General features: G+C 44.3%; 1 protein-coding gene across 1 annotated transcript in view; it reads right to left on the minus strand.

Moving 5' to 3' along the window:
* The window catches only part of LOC124775710 (tektin-1), a 176,819-nt gene that overhangs the window by 116,893 nt on the left and 37,952 nt on the right, over positions 1-21,974 (minus strand). Inside the window, exon 5 of the mRNA XM_047250537.1 lies at positions 1,880-2,094. Coding sequence (XP_047106493.1) covers positions 1,880-2,094 — 215 coding nt within the window. The remainder of the gene's footprint in view (positions 1-1,879; positions 2,095-21,974) is intronic.

Raw genomic sequence — 21,974 nt, forward strand, 5'->3', positions numbered from 1 at the left:
TTGAAATTAATGGAATATCAAAATTGAGAAGTCTCTCACATTTACATTTAATATTATAACATGAAATTTTAATTAAATAATACAGTCAGCTTAATGGCCGACTAAATCCTGCCAGAGGAGATGAAATCCCTGCACTACGAAGTTCTGTAAAAACTTTGTTAATTATAATTAATGATTGCGATCATGAGAGGTGACAACTAAGTCAATAATACACACTTTCTAATAACAATTATAAGCATGTTTTACTAAATTACAGCCAAACTTACGTTAAATATTATTCAGCGCTACAATGGCGGTCTACCTCTAGACGAAACAAAAACAGGAGAGCTAGTTCGATCAAAGCATTGTCTCTGATCTTCATGGCCTATCTTACACGGAGATTATAACAAAAAACTGTGTTTCATTAATTACATCGATATTTGTGTTTTGACAATAATAACTTACGTTCTTTACTATTTGTTATACATAGTGCGGACGAACTTAGTCTTTAGATAATTTATGTTTCACACGTCTCACAGCAAAAACTTCTTTTCCCTTTCTCCAAACGTCCATTTATGTGACGTACAGTCACAGACTGCATAGGAAGGTGAGAGCAGACACACTCATCAGCAAGGTTCCAGTCGACACGACTAACCACCATCGCAGTATTGTGCACTAATCACATCGTAACCCCTTCACATCTCCGCCTGCCACCCGAGAACACGGCCGACTGCGGTGGCCACGCGGTTCTAGGCGCTACAGTCCGGAACCGCGCGACTGCTACGGTCGCAGGTTCGAATCATGCCTCGGGCATGGATGTATGTGATGTCCTTAGGTTAGTTAGGTTTAAGTAGTTCTAAGTTCTAGGGGACTGATGACCTCAGATGTTAAGTCCCATAGTGCTCAGAGCCATTTGAACGATTTGAACCGAGAACAAGTGATGGGCTCCTTGGAACATTTCCTGTCATCCTGCACCATTAGTCGGAGACTAGTAGCAGCCGGACTAGGAAATTACCGTCCCATGAGTAGGCTTCCGTCAACGCCACCACACAAACGGCTGCATTTGGAGCGCTGCCATGGCAGGGAAGCATGGCTTGCTGTTGAGTATCGTCACATTGTGTTGAACGATGAATTATAATTCTGCACTACCCAAGATGACGATCGTCGGCGAGTGTAATGGTGACCTGGGGAGAGGTCTCATGCTTCCAGTGGTTTGGACAGGCACAACAGTGTTACTCCCACGTCATCAGCTGCTACCTAAGATCCCAGCTGTTAGTGACTGAGGGAACTCTGTCGAGACAATGCTTCATCACGGAAAATCTGCGTCCTGATGTGTTACCTCTCATGCAACAGTATCACGATTCCATTTCTCAACAGTAGAACGCTCGTCCACACGTGGCACATATCTCTATGAACTGTCTGCGAGACATTGGGCTATTCTCGTGACCAGCGAGAGCCCCAAATCTGCCCCAACAGGACATGTGAGGGACCAGCTCGGACGTCAGCTCCATGTCAGTGCCAGTATCCAGCATATGAAGGGCCAGTTACCACAGTTGTGGAGCAGCGTGCCTCAAGAGACGATAGTACGATTTTATGCCACCCTTCCCTACGGAATCGGTGGATGTATCCAGGCTAGAGGAAATGTAGCGTCTACTGATAAGTGGCTCATACTGACAAGTTCTTTATAAATCTGACTCGATAACATCACATAGTCTCTCAGCATGTGAAGTTTCATTTCGTTTCCCGTTCCGAGTGCTTCACTTTTTTGACAGACAGTGTATGAAAAAATATAAACACTTTTAGTGAAAGGTTTTTTTTTCTTTTTTTGGGCGGGTGGGAGTGGGCACGAGCCCCAGACTCCTTCCCCCTTTGCAGCCGCGCGTCGCGCCGGCGCACTGACCCCATAGGCTCGCGCACGGAGCCCGGCCGCCAGAAGAGGTCCCGCGAGGCGTTGCGCAGCGCCACGTTGGCCGCCTCGATGTGGTGCGCCTGCCGCTTGTCGCTCCAGTCCGCTTCCAGGCGCGCCTTGGCCGCCATCACGGACGCCTTCTGGCTCTCCAGCTGCTCCAGCAGGCGCTGCTCCTCGGCTGCTGCCTCCGACAGCATCGCCTGCTCCTGCCAAAGCACACCAGACGAGTATTAATGTTTGCAAATCCTCTTCACATCGTGTCTCTGGTCTTTCCTAGGAGGGGCGTAATGCACCCATTTTTTTCTCGACCAATTTCGGTTGAAAAAATGGGAAAGTTGTTGTGGGACATCGTGGAATATTCCTGCTTCAGCCCCTATAGTTTCATGAAGTTCCAATAGGTGGCGACGCTAACTTAGCCTTCAAAATGGCGTCTATAACGGGGGTGCATTCCAAGCAGAGGTCTTATTGAGTTTATTTGGCGAAAACTGGGGCATCACAAATAATCGTAGGCGCTTGCAGAATTTCTACGGATGCCTGGCAGTGAACAAAAGCTCGGTGAATCGTCGGGGGAGGCGTCTGTCATTATCGCAACAAGGTCGCGCAAACCTGTTCGGTCACCCGCGTACAGGCCGGCCGCACACAGTTGTGCTACCCTCAGCAAATTGGAGAAACGACTTCAGCGTGCTCGTCGCCACAGAAATGCAAACGAACTTCTCATTTTTGATGACAACGCAAAGGTCTCACACGGGTGTCCGCACCCGAGAGGAGCTCACAAAACTTCATTGGACTGTTCTTCCTCGTCCCCCTAGAGTCTGGATCTCGCACCTTCCCATTTCTATCGTTCTATCAATGAAGAATGCACTTCTCTTGAAGCGCTGCGTAGGTGACGGGGAGGTTACTGACGCAGCCAGACGTTGATTTCGACGTCGATTAGTAGAATGGTACCGTACGGACATAGACGGAGACCCACTAAGGTGGCATAATGCCGTCGTATTGAACGGATACTACGTCGAAAAATAGGCTTTTGTAGCCAGAAGGACCATGAAGGTAAAATACGAGAAATTAGGGCTCATACGGAAAGTTTTGGAAATTTGTGTTACGTTCTTATGGAACCAAACTTCTGAGTTCATCGGTCCCTAAGCATAGACACTACTTAATCTAACGTAAACTAACTTACGCTAAGGACAAGACACACACACGCATGTCCGAGGGAGGACTCGAACCTCTGCTGGGGGGAGCCACGCGAACCGTGACAATGCATCCTAGATCGCGCGGCTACGCTCTGCGGCGCTCTCATATGGAGACATACAGAAAGTCAATTTCTTCCTCATCAATGAGATATACAGACAGTCAATTTCTTCCTCGCCATATTTGCGAGTGGAAAAGGAAAGGGAATCACTAGTAGTGAGTGAAAAAGGGAAGGAAATGACAAGTAGTGGTACACCGTACGGTGGCTTGCGGACTATCTATGTAGATGTAGTGCAGAGTACTTTAGCGCAATTATCATTCCCACCACATCCTGTTCTATTCGCAGATGGTCCGTGGAAACAACTACCGTCAAGCCTCCGATATTGTTGTTGAGGTCCGAAGACTGTTTTGCTGTAGTTCTCCGCACTGGTATATCCTGTGCAAGCCTCTTCAGCTTTGCATAAATACTGCAACCTACATCCACTTGAAACTGTTTACTTTAACCAGGCATTGGTCTCCATTTACCGCCAACACTTCTCTCCATTACTAAACTGACAATTACTTGAATTCTCGGGATGGGTCCTATAACCTGATCCCCTTCTTGTAGTCAAGTTGTACCATCAGTTTCTTTTTTCTCCAATTCATTTCCGTACCTCTTCATTTGTTATTCGATCTGCCCATCTAATCTTCAAAATATTTCTGTAGCAAAATGTTTCACCACAAGGTTCTGTTCTCTTCTTCTCTGTACTGTTATCGTCTGCGTTTTACTCCCCTACAACGCTGCACTCCACACTAATACCTTCATAAAAAAGTGTTTCTCACACTAAAATTTATGTTATATGCCAACAAAATCTTCTTTTTCATAAATGCATTTCTTGCTATTGCCAGTCTATATTTTATATGGTCTCTACTTCAGACACTGGCAATTACTTTGCTGCCTAAAAAGCAAAACTTGATGCCTCATTTTCTGATCTAATTCCCTCATTGCCACCTGATTTACTTCGACTAAATTGAATTACTTTTGTTTACTTTCTTTTCTGCATAGGTGTCTGCCAGTTCCGCTGCTCTAGGCTTTAAGTCCTCTACTTCCATTTATGAATTAGGACACCGATCATCCACTTTTACATACTCTACATTTAGATATGATTAGATACGTTTATGTACGTATGTAAATCTTAAAACAAAAACTATTCGATACTTTGTGTTGTCAAATCTTTCACGTACAGAAACACAATGCAGAATCGCGGACTGAACGGACTCGAACAACCATAAACAAAATTAAAATAAAGCCTTGCGAACTAAGTTTTTGTTTTTATTTGTCTTTCTCTTTCTGGCGCGTAGAATCCATTTTGATCACTTGAACTTGTCAAAAAGAATAGTACAGTATTTGATAGTGTTTAAATTAGGGAAATTAAGATTATTATATAGAAGTAGAATAATAGTTTGGAGTGGAATGGAACACTTAACTAAGGAGATAAGTTTAGCATTAAGTACTGTAGATGCACTCTAAAATGGTGTGGGTGCTGTTGCAGGAGTGAAAGGTATCGGTCAGACATATACATGCAGGCCAAGGGTTTGGAGAGCCAGAGTACATCTTTGTAGATGGCCCAGTGGAATGCTTTCCAGGGTGAGGACAGCGTACGTTAACAGCAGAATTATACCACTTCCCTTTAGGGCCAGACACCATTATTCACTCAGAAGTGACGTCAGAGTGACATGTTACCCGATCCGGCAGACGCCGTATTGATCTAGGTGTATTTACGTGTTTTGTGTCCGCCCCCGGTAGCCGAATGGTCAGCGTGACGGATTGTCATTCCTCTGGGTCCGGGTTCGATTCGCGGCTGGGTCGGGGAATTTTCCCTGCCCAGGGACTGGGTGTTGCGCTGTACTCATCATCATCCTATCATCCTCATCAACTGCAGATCGTGCCGTGGCGTCAAATTGAAAGATCGGTACCCGATGAACGGCCTGCCCGACGGGGGGCCCTAGCCATACGATTAAATAAAATAAAAACCAGTTCTGTGCGAGAGAAGATCGGAAAGTAACGCACATTGATTTTATTACCAAAACGTTTAATAGGTAACAAAACAAAAAAATCGCACATGAACTTACATCTTTTACCTGCTTTTCTACATGGTCGTCAATGTTCACAACATATTTCTCCTGTCATGGTATCAGTTTCAATATGCCATGTACGTAAAAACCCGTTTGCTTGGAGTACACCCATCTGCAGGTTGCTGATTTCACTACCGCATGTAGCAAAGTGTTGGCTAGCCAGGAATTTCTTCGTGGGACCGAACGGATGAAAGTCCGATGGTGCAAGGTATGGGCTGTCCGGCGGATGCTGGAGCATCTCCCACACAAATTTGGCAATTTCCTCACGAACAGGGGCAGCAATATAGGAGTGAAGATTGTCTTGAAGAAGTTTGACGTCATCATCAATGTTGTGGCGTTTGTCACAAGGGCCATGACGCAACTTAACCAAAGTTATATTGCACGCTGCAGCATTCGCAGTGGTCCTGAGTCCAGCAAAGTCCACCAATAACACACCACGCATATCCCAGAACACTGTCACGAGCACTTTCCCAGCAGATTGTGTCACTTTCAATTTTTTTCGCGCTTGGGAAACAGTATATTTGCAGTTCATAGAGGCCTGCCTGATTTACAGCATGTAGTGGTATGCTCACGACTCATTATCAGTAACGATTCCTTTCAGAAAGTCATGCCATTCTGCGGCGCAAGGCGTTAAGTGATCGAAGCTGACCCTTCTGGTTGCCTGTCAGGTCCTTAGGCACCCAGCGAGCACTAATTTTACGAAATTTCAACGTGTCATGAACAATATTGTACATTATACCACAGGAAACGTTGAACTGCTGCGACAAGGTTCGCAGCCGCACACGCCGGTCGTTCGGAATTGCTGCCTCAATGGCTCCGACATTCCGCAGGGTTGCAGCTGTTACCAACCGCCCGAAGCGTGGCGAATCACTAAGGTTCACAGGGCTCTCCTGGAAGAATGCACACCCACCGCCTGGAGGCACTGCTACGGTCCATACAGTCGTCCCCCCACACGCCAGGTATGTCCCTGTGAATTTCGCTCGTTTTATGCCATTTGGCTCACAAAAATTGAACTACACTTCGTGCTCCCACAAGTTGGCGACAGTAACATGCACTGCATGTTTGTTTCTTAGTTCAGGCTTCTCGTTAGAGCTGCACATGGAAACAAAATACCCTGTGTAGCACAAATTTCAGACTATATCGTCGTGAAATTTCAACATTCCAGTTGCTGCACCAGGAGAGCAAAAAGTGTTGTGTGTTACTTTCCAATGCACCATCATATTATAACTTACTGTATGCTGTTGCAAGGCAATGACGCACTGAGTATTTGTCAGAAACACGCCAGCTTTGTAATTAAATGTCTGTTAACGACACATCGACAATATAAGCCTTCACGAAACACCACGATAACCGACACAAAAGACGAAAATCGCATGTCTTCGGAACAGCGTAGTCGATTAGGATGTGGATTACAAAGTCAAACGAAGTAGGTTTGCGCCATGCTATACGCTAATTTCCTTTTTCATCTTAGCATTTTCAACACACTCTCGGACTTTTGCAATGTTCGATGCTTTCTTTACATATAAACGCGCGTTTGAGGAATGAGTTTCTTCGAGTTTGTGACTGCTGTCTGATTAGAGTACGAGGGTGAAACAAATATTTGGCGATTTCGAGTGTGTGGTTAGGCAGGAACCTAAGAGCATAGATTAAACTGCTACAAGTGCCACGAGCAATGCTTAGCGTGTGCAAAGAGACAGATGCTTGCTTTACATATTGCAAATAATTACAGGCGCTTACGGCTGGTGTAATCCTGCCACTAACGACATATGGCGTAATCCATAGGCTGGCGCCAGGCAAAATTGTTGTTCATCCTGGGGTAGGAGTAGAGTTGTAAAACTACCATAGGTTTCTGTGGAGTACCATAAGTAAGCGTAGCTTTGGTCAATTAACGCCGTACCTGTGTTACCCGAATGTTGGGTGTGTTGCATACTAATTAGGCGTTACCTCACAACAATCGCTTTCCTTACGCATGCGATCGGTGTCTTTAGTAGAGTCCTCTAAAAACCAGAAGTGGTTAACCGTCTAGAAACTGAGTGAAGATATATAAAGGGCTGGGTAACCCACGGAACATTTTTGATGTAGTATCTTCCTGTCTGATATATTTAAGAATAAACAGTATTTATAGCGAAACTGAAACTGTCAATATTTAATTCAGGTTTTATTCGAAAATTGTTGATTTATAACGTGGAACAGAAGAATGCTGTAGTAAAAATAAAGAAGGCAATATAGATTTATCATATAGCGCTAGAAAACACAATTCCTTGCCAAAGAAATAAGATGATAAAAAAAACGAAAAACAAGAATACATCAAACATTGATTCAATACTTTGTCTTAATTACATAAAACATTTTTCTATTATTCATTAACAGCTTTTGCATTTGTCAATAATAGCAGGAAACTCTTGCCTTTGATCACGATGGAGAACGATCTATTGAATACACAATAACAACAATAATTATAAATTTTTTGTTATTTGCGCATGGAAACAGTAGTTTCATCGCATAAAAGCGCAGACGTTGCGCGATCAACTAATTTTTATCTCTTATAAAACGCAATGTAGATTCTGTAAGGGTATAAAATACGCAAGGGACTACCACTGAAAGATCTGCGGTTTTAGTTATGCGCAAAACAAACAAAAAAAAACGAAGGGAAGTTGTCGGCTTCCATTTTCTCTCTTACACGCTATTGAACCGTAGTTTTGGTACAGCACAAGTCTAGGTACGAGCCAATGTTCCAGCCGACGTTACATGCCTAAAAAAATCCAGAGTCCGACAAAAACTGAGCAAGCCAACCACAGCTCTGCTAGGAGGGTACGTCTCAAAGCAAGTCACCTGGAAAGATTAATAAGTTCTTTTTTTAAGTTGCAGAAATTATAAAATAAATTTAACCAAAATTAGGTTGGACGCTGGGATCTGTCCCTGTTTGGCTGGCACATACGTTTATTGTGCGAGCTATACAGGAGAAGAGACCACTCATGCAAGACGCTTTTCCCAATTAAGGAACAATTCGTAACCTAGACGTTTTGTAGTAAATAATAGCATTTTCAAATGGTTCAAATGGCTCTGAGCACTATGAGACTTAACATCTATGGTCATCAGTCCCCTAGAACTTAAAACTACTTAAACCTAACTAACCTAAGGACATCACACAACACCCAGTCATCACGAGGCAGAGAAAAATCCCTGACCCCGCCGGGAATAATAGCATTTTAAAACAGTAGTGCAGTAACAAAGTTCACTGAGGAAGTCTGTTTTGGATTACTGGCGACAGCTTTAATAGATAGCTTGACAAACCTTCGTTTGTTCTGAATTGGACCCACTGGCGCTCTTTGCCCTTTATTAATTCCTGCTGATGTTTCATACAGTGTGTTGTGTGTCAGAGCACAGAGGTCAAGGTACAGGTGAGGATCAATTGTGTGTGGGCAGATTCCTGTCAGATTTTGTGCAGAACTTCCATTTTAACAAAAATTCACTGTACATCCTCTGAAGAAAAACCAGTTCCCAGCGACTGGAAGAGAGCACAAGTCAAACCTGGCTACAAGAGGGGTGTAACAGAAGTAATCCACAAAACTAACGCCCAGTCTCATTGAAATCCATCTATAGTAGAATCTTAAGAGTATATTCTGAGCTCAACATTATCGGGTATCCGGACAGATTGTCATCGTTCAGGATGAATTCCGATGATATCGATCATGAGAAAACCAACTTGTGCTTCTCTTACATGATATTACGAAAGCCATGCATCAAGCCTTTCAGGCGAAAGCAGTGATTTTTGTCTTCCGAACAGAATTTTACTCAGTGCTATACCAACGTTTAATAACGAGAGTATAATTATGTAATAGAATGTGTATGAATAACTGACATGCAATTAATTACAGAGTACTGTGCGCGCCATTGGTTGTATTATGCTGGGAGCAGCTAAATCAAGAAGCCTGTAGTGAGCAAATGTGCAAGATTGTTTGCGAGCACTTCTGCCCTCTCGCTGATTACACGAAATTTTAAAACTAAGTAACTTATGTTGTCTTCTTCTCTTGGTTATAATAGCCCTTTGTTATTTTTCGCGCCGGCCAGAGTGGCCGAGCGGTTCTAGGCGCTACAGTCTGTAACCGCGCGACCACTACGGTTGCAGGTTCGAATCCTGCCTCGGGCATGGATGTGTGTGATGTCCTTAGGTTAGTTAGGTTTAAGTAGTTCTAAGTTCTAGGGGAGTGATGACCTCAGCAGTTAAGTCCCATAGTGCTCAGAGCCATTTGAACCATTTTGTTATTTTTCTTTGCATTAAGCGAACCAACAAAGTGTGATGGTTAAATTGGTGCGTTCTATCTGGTGCAGTTAATAACTGATATTTATGGATTTGTAAATAATGACCAGATAAACAAGACACAGGACTCATTACCAAAGGCTGTGTGCTCTATCTTTACTTGTGTCAGAGCTTCTAGAGCAGAAAATTTATTGATTTTACTAAAAAGAGCACCGGTTAGAACTTCAGTGCAAAACCCTACTACAGTTTACTTCACTCTTTTAATCTTAAAGATTATTCAACAATGAAGGCATACTATTTACGATAAACTACTGATACTTCCACGGATATTTGGTTAAAGTTGGTTTATTTTTAATAAATGATTTACGAGTGGTTCATGGTGTGGGTTCCTGTAGTCATGTACTAGCTCATGAACCACGGGCAACGTATGAGTGGCCAAGTAAGTGGTCCCGACAGTCGGGATACCAGTTACTTTGGAATAAGGTTGGGCATCTCGGACATATTCTGAGTCGTGGTCACCTTTGTGCTCATACGGCAAAGACTACCAAATCCACCAGTTAGTCCCTCAGCCGTTAGGGGTAAAACCCAATGGGACTCGGGGCAAGTAAGGCCAGCAACCTGCTTCCCTGGTGCTTTAAATATGATGCTGCCAACAATCAGAGCAAAATGCCTCGGACCTTTGGAGGTGACGGAGTCCCACCTCTAACTGACAAACCAGATAGGACTTGGCAAACAAATCGTAATGAGATGGGGAGCTATTAATATCAATGGGGGCTACTCTGGGAAGTAGGTAGAGCTGGCAGAGGCTGCAAGTAAGATGGGGCTGGACGTTTTAGCTGTTAGTGACATTCGGGTAAGGGGTGAGAAAGAAGAGGAAGTGGGAGAATACAAGGTCTACCTGTCAGGAGTCAAAGCAGGAATAGCACAATGGGGTGTAGGGCTTTACATCAGGAAAGAAATGGAACCCAGCGTAGTTGCAATAAGGTATGTAAACGAACGACTGATGTGGATAGATTTGACAGTGTGTAGCAAGAAAATTAGGATTGTGTCAGTATATTCGCATTGTGAAGGGACAGATCAAGATAAGATGGATAGTTTTTATGAGGCACTCAGTGATGTAGTTGTCAGAGTAAAGGACAAGGACAGTGTTCTGCTCATGGGTGATTTTAACGCCAGGATTGGAAATCGAACAGAAGGGTATGAAGAGGTTATGGGTAAATTTGGAGAGGATATGGAGGCCAACAGGAACGGGAAACAACTCTTGGATTTCTGTGCCAGTATGGGCTTAGTAATCACAAACTCATTTTTTAAACATAAGAACATTCACCGGTATACTTGGGAAGGCAGGGGAACCAGATCTGTCATTGACTATATAATAACAGATCAGGAATTCAGGAAGGCTGTGAGGGACACACGTGTATTCAGGGGATTCTTTGATGACACTGATCATTATTTAATCTGCAGTGAAATTGGGATTGTGAGGCCGAAAGTGCAGGAGGTCAGGTCCATATGTAGGGGGATAAGAGTGGAGAAACTTCAGGATAAGGAAATCAGGCACAAGTACATAACAGCGATCTCAGAAAGGTACCAGTTAGTTGAATGTAGTCAATTACAGTCATTGGAAAAGGAATGGACAAGGTACAGGGACGCAGTACTAGAAGTGGCTAAAGAATGTCTTGGAACAGTAGTGTGTAAAAGTAGGATGAAGCAAACAGCTTGGTGGAATGACACAGTCAAGGCAGCCTGTAAAAGGAAAAAGAAGGCGTATAAAAAATGGCTTCATACTAGAACTCAGGTAGACAGAGAAAGTTATGTTGAAGAAAGAAACAAAGCCAAACAGATAATTGCAGCATCCAAGAAGAAATCTTGGGAAGACTTTGGAAACAGATTGGAGACTATGGGTCAAGCTGCTGGAAAACCATTCTGGAGTGTAATTAGCAGTCTTCGAAAGGGAGGTAAGAAGGAAATGACAAGTATTTTGGACTGGTCAGGAAAACTGCTGGTGAATCCTGTGGATGCCTTGGGCAGATGGAGGGAATATTTTGAGGAGTTGCTCAATGTAGGTGAAAATACGATCAGTAATGTTTCAGATTTCGAGGTAGAATGGGATAGGAATGATGATGGAAATAGGATCACATTTGAGGAAGTGGAGAAAATGGTCAATAGATTGCAGTGCAATAAAGCAGCTGGGGTGGATGAAATTAAGTCGGAACTCATCAAATACAGTGGAATGTCAGGTCTTAAATGGCTACACAGGATAACTGAATTGGCCTGGGAGTCGGGACAGGTTCCATCAGACTGGACAAAAGCAGTAATCACACCAATCTTTAAACATGGAAACAGAAAAGATTGTAACAACTAGAGAGGTATCTCTTTAATCAGCGTTGTGGGTAAAATCATCTCAGGCATTGTTGAAAGGAAAGTGCGAGTATTAGTTGAGGACCAATTGGATGAAAATCAGTGTCGGTTTAGGCCTCTTAGAGGTTGTCAGGACCAGATCTTTAGCTTACGGCAAATAATGGAGAAGTGTTATGGGTCGAACAGGGAATTGTATCTATGCTTTATAGATCTAGAAAAGGCATATGATCGGGTTCCTAGGAGGAAGTTATTGTCTGTTCTACGAGATTATGGAATAGGAGGCAAACTTTTGCAAGCAATTAAATAGGTCTTTACATGTACAGTCAGGCAGCAGTCAGAGTTGACGGTAAATTGAGTTCATGGTTCAGAGTAGTTTCAGGGGTAAGACAAGGCTGTAACCTGTCTCCGCTGTTGTTCATATTATTTATGGATCATGTGTTGAAAACAATAGACTGGCTTGGTGAGATTAAGATATGTGAACACAAAATAAGCAGTCTTGCATATGAGGATGACTTAGTTGTGATGGCAGATTCGATTGAAAGTTTGCAAAGTAATATTTCAGAGCTAGATCAGAAATGTAAGGACTATGGTATGAAGATTAGCATCTCCAAAACGAAAGTAATGTCAGTGGGAAAGAAATATAAATGGATTGAGTGCCAAATAGGAGGAACAAAGTTAGAACAGGTGGACCGTTTCAAGTACTTAGGATGCATATTCTCACAGGATGGCAACATAGTGAAAGGACTGGAAGCGAGGTGTAGCAAAGCTAATGCAGTGAGCGCTCAGCTACGATCTACTCTCTTCTGCAAGAAGGAAGTCAGTACCAAGACTAAGTTATCTGTGCACCGTTCAATCTTTCGACCAACTTTGTTGTATGGGAGCGAAAGCTGGGTGGATTCAGGTTACCTTATCAACAAGGTTGAGGTTACGGATATGAAAGTAGCTAGGATGATTGCAGGTACTAGTAGATGGGAACAATGGCAGGAGGGTGTCCACAATGCGGAAATCAAAGAAAAACTGGGAATGAACTCTATAGATGTAGCAGTCAGGGCGAACAGGCTTAGATGGTGGGGTCATGTTACATGCATGGGAGAAGCAAGGTTACCCAAGAGATTCATGGTTTCAGCAGTAGAGGGTAGGAGGAGTCGGGGCAGACCAAGGAGAAGGTACCTGGATTCGGTTAAGAATGATTTTGAAGTAATAGGTTTAACATCAGAAGAGGCACCAATGTTAGCACTGAATAGGGGATCATGGAGGAATTTTATAAGGGGGGCTATGCTCCAGACTGAACGCTGAAAGGCATAATCAGTCTGAAATGATGATGATGATGAATGATTTACGAAGGATCTAAAGACAACAGATTTATTTAATGGGAGCACCGTACCATACCTTCAGGCATAAATCGTGAAGTACACCAGACATCGGAACTGACTACGCAATGTCGAAATTTCGAAAAGAGAAGATGACGCTAAAAGCTGCTCCGTTTTAATATTTCCTGTAGCCAGCGAGTGCGTAGAAGTGAACGCACGAAAACTTGCACATTCGTTCAGTGTAGTTTCATTGACTTAGCAGTTCCCAGCATAATTCAATCGCTGGCGTGCACAGTACCTGGTAATATCGAGTAATGACATTTAAGTTATTTATACACTTTCTGTTACAATTAAATGGGGTATCAAACAAAATTTGTGATTGGGTTGCGGATCTCTTGATGGAGAGGACGTAGTATGTTACCTTGGATGAAAGAATCACCATGCCCAATGGAAATGTGTTAGGACTCTTATTGTTCATGTTTCATATTAGTGCAAAGATTTGCAATTTGCTTTAAATGAGTACAGACCAGTCCAGTTGTCGGGAAGACGAAAAAAGCGTATACAACATCTAAGCCTGTACCTTGAAAAAGGCGGGGTAGAAGATTTTATTTTTTTAACTCGTTCTTAATGTTGAAAGGATTGGAAAACTGAGTTTTGCCAATGAAATTTATCTTGGCTAAATTTTCTGCAGTCAAAAAACTGAAAATTTCTTACTTTCGGTTTTTCCAAAAAATTTCATTTTCTTGCGCTCGTGTCTTTTCTTCTGAAAAGAGCACATAATTCTCTACAAATTGTATTACTACAACTTTTTTCTGCATTTCAGTACCAAGGGCGCTAGAGTCCGTCAAAAAATATCAGTTTTTCAAATTTTGTGCAAAATGACAAAATACCTGGGTTTTTGCGCTTTTATTTCAATTTCTGTTTATATATTCGTAGTAGTAATTTACACTACTGGCCATTAAAATTGCGACACCAAGAAGAAATACAGATGATAAATGGGTATTCATTGGACAAATATATTATACTAGAACTGACATGTGATTACATTTTCACGCAGTTCGGGTGCTTAGATCCTGAGAAATCAGTACCCAGAACAACCACCTCTGGCCGTAATAACGGCCTTGATACGCCTGGGCATTGAGTCAAACAGAGCTTGGATGGCGTGTACACGTACAGCTGCCGATGCAGCTTCAACACGGTACCACAGTTCATCAAGAGTAGTGACTGGCGTATTGTGACGAGACAGTTGCTCGGCCACCATTGACCAGACGTTTTCAATTGGTGAGAGATCTGGAGAATGTGCTGGCCAGGGCAGCAGTCGAACATTTTCTGTATCCAGAAAGGCCCGTACAGGACCTGCAACATGCGGTCGTGCGTTATCCTGCTGAAATGTAGGGTTTCGTAGGGATCGAATGAAGGGTAGAGCCACGGGTCGTAACACATCTGAAATGTAACGTCCACTATTCAAAGTGCCGTCAATGCGAACAAGAGGTGACCGAGACGTGTAACCAATGGCACCCCATACCATCACACCGGGTGATACGCCAGTATGGCGATGACGGATGAACGCTTCCAATGTGCGTTCACCGCGATGTGGCCAAACACAGATGCGACCATCATGATGCTGTAAACATAACCTGGATTCATCCGAAAAAAATGACGTTTGGCCATTCGTGCACCCAGGTTCGTCGTTGAGTACACCATCGCAGGCGCTCCTGTCTGTGATGCAGCGTCAAGGGTAACCGCAGCCATGGTCTCCGAGCTGATAGTCCATGCTGCTGCAAACGTCGTCGAACTGTTCGAGCAGATAGTTGTTGTCTTGCAAATGTCCCCATCTGTTGACTCAGGGATCGAGACGTGGCTGCACGATCCGTTACAGCCATGCGGATAAGACGTCTGTCATCTCGACTGCTAGTGATACGAGGCCGTTGGGATCCAGCACGGCGTTCCGTATTATCCTCCTGAACCCACCGATTCCATATTCTGCTAACAGTCATTGGATCTCGACCAACGCGAGCAGCAATCTCGCCATACGATAAACCGCAGTCGCGATAAGCTACAATCCGACCTTTATCAAAGTCGGAAACGTGATGGTACGCATTTCTCCTCTTTACACGAGGCATCACAACAACTTTTCACCAGGTAACGCCGGTCAACTGCTGTTTATGTATGAGAAATCGGTTGGAAACTTTCCTCATGTCAGCACTTGTAGGTGTCGCCACCGGCGCCAACCTTGTGTGAATGCTCTGAAAAGCTAATCATTTGCATCTCACAGTATCTTCTTCCTGTCGGTTAAATATCGCGTTTTTAGTACGTCATCTTCGTGATGCATCAATTTTAATGGCCAGTAGTGTAGTATAATTAGCTACATGCCTAAGTTTGCCTATTTCAGCTAATAATAATTCAGTTTTCTGTCGCTGGTTATTTAATACAATGAACAGGGCAAATCCGCTACTCCTACCAATCCGTTTTATGTAACCCGCGGTGTGGATGAATCAGGAACGGTATCCAGACAAGCGGCAGCCACACAATCGATATAATTTCCCTCTCAGAGATTTGGGTGACTATTAGCAAACAGAATCATACTGTAAAAAGTACAAGGGAGGACTGGCCAAGAAATACAGGGTATTTTTGGGCCAAGATACACCTTACTTCTGCCATACTTGTCCAAGCGTCTCCAATCTTTCTTTATGTAAATAGCGGTGTAGTCAATTGGGTTTTGGATGTCTCTCTAAGTTTATTTCGTTAAGATATCAAAATGGGAAGCGTGGAAGTGGCAACCTTTCGGGATACAACCCAACGAAAAGATTAATATATGACTCGACGGATTAATGTGTTAAAACAGTTTTGTAACAAAATTTGTACAATAGGTCTAAGAAGATTTCGAGTACTTCTGCGATATTTTGAAAATGTGCTTCACATCTCCAGAGGGAACTGGTCAACAACATTGTTCTGTAATGTGGGGTTGCATAAAACGACATTGGTAGGGGCAGCTGAATCAGTCTGTATATTAACTTTTCATTGCTGTATACGCCACAAAGTTATTACTTCCACACTGGGGATTTTGACATCTCCTGTTAATTTCGTTTTTTCCGGTGGTTAAACACCGTTTCTGAACCATTTACGAAAGATTAAGTACTATAAACGAAATAAACTTACATAGACATTAAAAACCTATATCGCTACATCACTAAGTGCACAAAGGAAGACTGGAGACACTTGGATACGTATGGCGGAGGTAAGGTATATCTTTGTACAAAAATACTGTGTATCTCATAAGCAATCCTCAATTGTATTTTTTACCGTCCGATTCCGTTTGCTAACAGTCGTCCGAAGTTCTGAGAGGAGCTTACATTGATTACATGGTTGTCACCTGTCTGGGTACCATTTCTGATACAGACATAATGCAGGTCGTATAAAATAGATTGGTAGTGGCAGCTGAATCACCCTTTATAACATAATGAACAAAAGATGTAGTTTTATAGTTGTGCATGAGCCAGGGTTGAAATGCCCCCCCTCCCCCCCCCCCACCCCCACCGGCTGGCCGTTGTGGCTGAGCGGTTCTAGGCGCTTCAGGGCGCTTCAGTCTGGAACCGCGTGACCGCTACGGTCGCAGGTTAGAATCCTGCTTCGGGCATGGATGTGTGTAATGTCCTTAGGTTAGTTAGGTTTAAGTAGTTCTTAGTTTTAGGGGACTGATGACCTCAGATGTTAAGTCCAATAGTGCTCAGAGTCATTTCAACCATTTTTTGAAATGCCCTGGAGCTTAACTTCGACTAGTAATGTATGAATCACAGTAGATGGACGTCCAAAAATCAACAAATTGCGCATGGAGTAACTGAACGCCGAAAAGTGAGATGTGCAATACCAATATATAACATATATTTCTACTACATAAACAGAAAGTAAAAGACCTCAAAAACTAGGTGTTCTACTATTTTGCACAAAATTTGAGAAATTGATATTTTTTGACGAACTGTAGGCCCCTTGGTATTGAGGTGCAGAAAAAAGTTAAGGAAGTAGACATTAAAGTGCTAGGAGCATGAAAAACTAAGATTTTTTTTAAAACTGAAAAATGTCCGAAATTTACAGTTTTTTGACTACAGAAAATTGGAAATATGCCTTCAGAAATTAGCGTTGCTACTACTCCAGCGCCTGAGGTTCAGTCAACCCTTCTGACACCCAATGAGTGAAATTTCCCTAGTTTCAAGCGCTAAAGCCAGTTTGAATTGGTATCGAAGTTTCCGACACGTGCATTTGTAACACGCTCAACAAAGTTGCGTGTGTGGCACCGAGGGTATTGCCGAACTGGTGGATCTTACAAGAAACCTTAGCTGTTTTATTGACGCACATGCTAATGTTGAACTCCCACGTAATCGTACTACAGGTGGTCGGAAAACAGGAGGGTTGAAAAAGCAAAAGCACCCTTTGGTGCTTCAGATCACCGTTCAAATTTCGTCAAATGGTTTTGAACAGTCCTTACTTGTTCCAACCTGTACACGGGCAGTCGTACTCCATTTCCAAGAGTTGCGATCACATTCAATGGGGATGCAGCCGTACGCTGTCCATAGAGAAGGGTTGAAGCTCCCGAGGATGTCAGCAGCGTCAAACGTTGTCAAGAATATCTTCATACTGGTCATTGAGTTGCAACCACGAAATGTGTGGGAATCAACGCCCCAGGGAAAGGCTTTCTCGCGTCAATTCTGAGCGGCGGTGAATCTGAAATGTTTTCCTCGCCCACTCGTAAGAATACCGCGTGGTTTCAACGCCGAGTGTCATGGTCCTGACCTCCATCGTAAAGACGTCAAAAGAAAGAGTGAAATGTCGGTAAGAGGGGTTGTAACGACGTTCTCATCGTGTGACATGTCCACGTTGGCGTTGGACAGAATTGTGATGAAATTTCGTGACATCATTAACCACCTTTCAGCTTACATGAACTTCTTAGTTGTGGCCTTTTTTTCGCATATGTCGACACTTTCGTGTTTGAAACTTCGCGGAGCCCGAGGGTGAAGCCGCACGGTGCCACACTTTTTCTCCATTACAGAGGAAGGCTGTACGTGCTTTTGAGCCAAACTTCAAACTTAAGCGTCACAATGGGAGACATTTACAGGGTTTCAAAAAAGTGATCCTTTAATGATGCTGCACAGTGTAGAAAGAAAACAAGATACAAACAATGAAGTAAATTCATTAATGCCTTCTAAATATTGGTGGATGTATTTGAAGGTATGTACTTTATCGAGCAGCTAAACGGAGTTATTTTGGAATGTTTAGACGACACTTTTGCCATTCTTCTAGTTCTGAGGAGTGTGGAGAATTTACTGTATAACTCTTTGTCAAGACCAACCATCCTGAAACTTGCTTTTGTCATTCATAAATTCTACAGAGGGGTCCAAAAAATGTATCCACTGTTTAAAAGTCCTTAACTGGCAAACTAATCGACGGAGTTGTCTCATCTTTGGAAGTGTAATATAGTTTGTAGTTCCGACAATCGCCACACAAGCGTTGTATTGCGTTGTTTTGTTTTGTCAGATGACAGTCGCCAGATAGTCAATGTTTTGTTCTTAGTTACACTAGTTACTCGAGTAAACATGGCTGGCGCAAGGCTTACATTCGATGAAAGAAAGTGTTTTGAAGTGGTATTTTAAGTACGAAAACATTAACGAGGTTCAACGGCAATGGTGAAATGAGTATCAAACAGAGCCACCGACACGTTTAACAATTCGTTGCATTCGAGAGAAATTTGAAGCCGAAGGGTGTGTTAAAGGTGTACACAAACAGCGATCTGGACGACCTGTAACAGTAACAAGTCCAGCTAACTCCCGTCGTGTGTTACAACAATTCGCTCGCTCACCACGGAAGTCTGTGAGACAGTGTGCCCGTGAAACTGGAGTGAGTCGCTCAAGTGTTCGATGAATTTTGAAGACAGCAAAGTGAAAGTGCTACATCCCACGATTGCTACGCGCAATGAACGAGGACGACCCAGATCGTAGAATGGAGTACTGCGAGTGGTTTACTAACATGGTGCGCAACGATGAAGAGTTTGCAGAGATGATTGTGTGGTCTGATGAGGCACAGTTCAAATTCAATGGTACAGTAAATCGCCACAATTGCATCTGCTGGGCCGCCGAAAATCCGAACGTCCATTTAGGCAAAGCCATGAATTTGCCAGCTGTAAATGTGTGGTGTGGGTTGTCTTACCGGGGCTTGATTGGGCCATTCTTCTTTGACGGCACAGTCACCGGTGAGGTGTACCTTTAGAAGCTTCAGACATCAATTTTACCTGCCATCCGAGACTTGTATGAAAACGGAAGAGTTTACTTTCAACAAGATCGTGCCCTAGCCCACTACCAAAATCGTGTTAGGGCGTATCTCGCCGAAAATCTACCAGGAAGATGGATAGGCCGTAGAGGTGCTGTGGAGTATTCACCACGTTCCCCAGACCTAGCTCCTCTGGACTTTTACCTGTGGGGAAACACTAAAGGACGTCGTTTATTGACAAAAGCCACGCACTTGGATGAACTTCGAGAGTCCATCGTACATTCATGTGCAAATATCCAACTGAACACGTTGCAGTCAGTAAATCGTGCTGCAGTTCGGCGGCATCGTTTGTGTGTGGATGTTAATGGTGACCATTTCGAACACCTACAGTGATATCTTTAAGTTGGACTTTAAGCTACACTTTCACAAAAAATGAGACAACTCCGTCAATTAGTTTGCAAGTTATGGACTTTTATACAGTGGATACATTTTTTTGGACCCCTCTGTATTTCTTCTTCCTACATTCTTGTAATATACACTCCTGGAAATTGAAATAAGAACACCGTGAATTCATTGTCTCAGGAAGGGGAAACTTTATTGACACATTCCTGGGGTCAGATACATCACATGATCACACTGACAGAACCACAGGCACATAGACACAGGCAACAGAGCATGCACAATGTCGGCACTAGTACAGTGTATATCCACCTTTCGCAGCAATGCAGGCTGCTATTCTCCCATGGAGACGATCGTAGAGATGCTGGATGTAGTCCTGAGGAACGACTTGCCATGCCATTTCCACCTGGCGCCTCAGTTGGACCAGCGTTCGTGCTGGACGTGCAGACCGCGTGAGACGACGCTTCATCCAGTCCCAAACATGCTCAATGGGGGACAGATCCGGAGATCTTCCTGGCCAGGGTAGTTGACTTACACCTTCTAGAGCACGTTGGGTGGCACGGGATACATGCGGACGTGCATCGTCCTGTTGGAACAGCAAGTTCCCTTGCCGGTCTAGGAATGGTAGAACGATGGGTTCGATGACGGTTTGGATGTACCGTGCACTATTCAGTGTCCCCTCGACGATCACCAGTGGTGTACGGCCAGTGTAAGAGATCGCTCCCCACACCATGATGCCGGGTGTTGGCCCTGTGTGCCTCGGTCGTATGCAGTCCTGATTGTGGCGCTCACCTGCACGGCGCCAAACACGCATACGACCATCATTGGCACCAAGGCAGAAGCGACTCTCATCGCTGAAGACGACACGTCTCCATTCGTCCCTCCATTCACGCCTGTCGCGACACCACTGGAGGCGGGCTGCACGATGTTGGGGCGTGAGCGGAAGACGGCCTAACGGTGTGCGGGACCGTAGCCCAGCTTCATGGAGACGGTTGCGAATGGTCCTCGCCGATACCCCAGGAGTAACAGTGTCCCTAATTTGCTGGGAAGTGGCAGTGCGGTCCCCTACGGCACTGCGTAGGATCCTACGGTCTTGGCGTGCATCCGTGCGTCGCTGCGGTCCGGTCCCAGGTCGACGGGCACGTGCACCTTCCGCCGCCCACTGGCGACAACATCGATGTACTGTGGAGACCTCACGCCCCACGTGTTGAGCAATTCGGCGGTACGTCCACCCGGCCTCCCGCATGCCCACTATACGCCCTCGCTCAAAGTCCATCAACTGCACATACGGTTCACGTCCACGCTGTCGCGGCATGCTACCAGTGTTAAAGACTGCGATGGAGCTCCGTATGCCACGGCAAACTGGCTGACACTGACGGCGGCGGTGCACAAATGCTGCGCAGCTAGCGCCATTCGACGGCCAACACCGCGGTTCCTGGTGTGTCCGCTGTGCCGTGCGTGTGATCATTGCTTGTACAGCCCTCTCGCAGTGTCCGGAGCAAGTATGGTGGGTCTGACACACCGGTGTCAATGTGTTCTTTTTTCCATTTCCAGGAGTGTATTTAGACTTTTTCATGAAGAGGATGGTTCCTCAGTATCTCACTTTCGTCGTTCAGACGTGAAACTGCACAGCAGACAGCTCTCACAAAACATGTAGTTTTGGTGCTGACTTGTAAACAATAAACAATCACCTGGAACAGTCAAGAATTGGTACAAAAACAAAACAAAAGGGCGGTGCAGTAGACTCACTTGGCACGAGTTGTGGAATCAAATATCGATGCTGTCCTACTGGTGTCTTTGGGTTAGCAACGGAACTGCATGTTTCTGTGAGATGCCAATAGTGGTCGTGCAGGATCCGGCAGACCCAATGGAGCACACGTGCTGAGCCACGCCCACAGCCGCTCTGGACTACGAGCTCCCTCTGCAGCCGCAGTAAAGGATGGCTGACAGCAGCCACCCAGCCCCACTTGCACTTGGAGCCTCTTCGCTATGACACCGTGGTTCGGGATTTAGTACAGAGAGCCTCATCCTTGTTGACACTAAATATAAATGTCGTGTGACTAGGACCTCCCGTTGGGTAGACCGTTCGCCGGGTGCAAGTCTTTCGATTGGAAGCCACTTCGGCGACTTGCGCGTCGATGGGGATGAAATGATGATGATTAGGACAACGCAACACCCAGTCCCTGAGCGAAGAAAA

The sequence above is a fragment of the Schistocerca piceifrons genome, chromosome 2 (genome assembly GCF_021461385.2).
Source record: "Schistocerca piceifrons isolate TAMUIC-IGC-003096 chromosome 2, iqSchPice1.1, whole genome shotgun sequence".
NCBI classification, from domain to species: Eukaryota; Metazoa; Arthropoda; class Insecta; order Orthoptera; family Acrididae; genus Schistocerca; species Schistocerca piceifrons.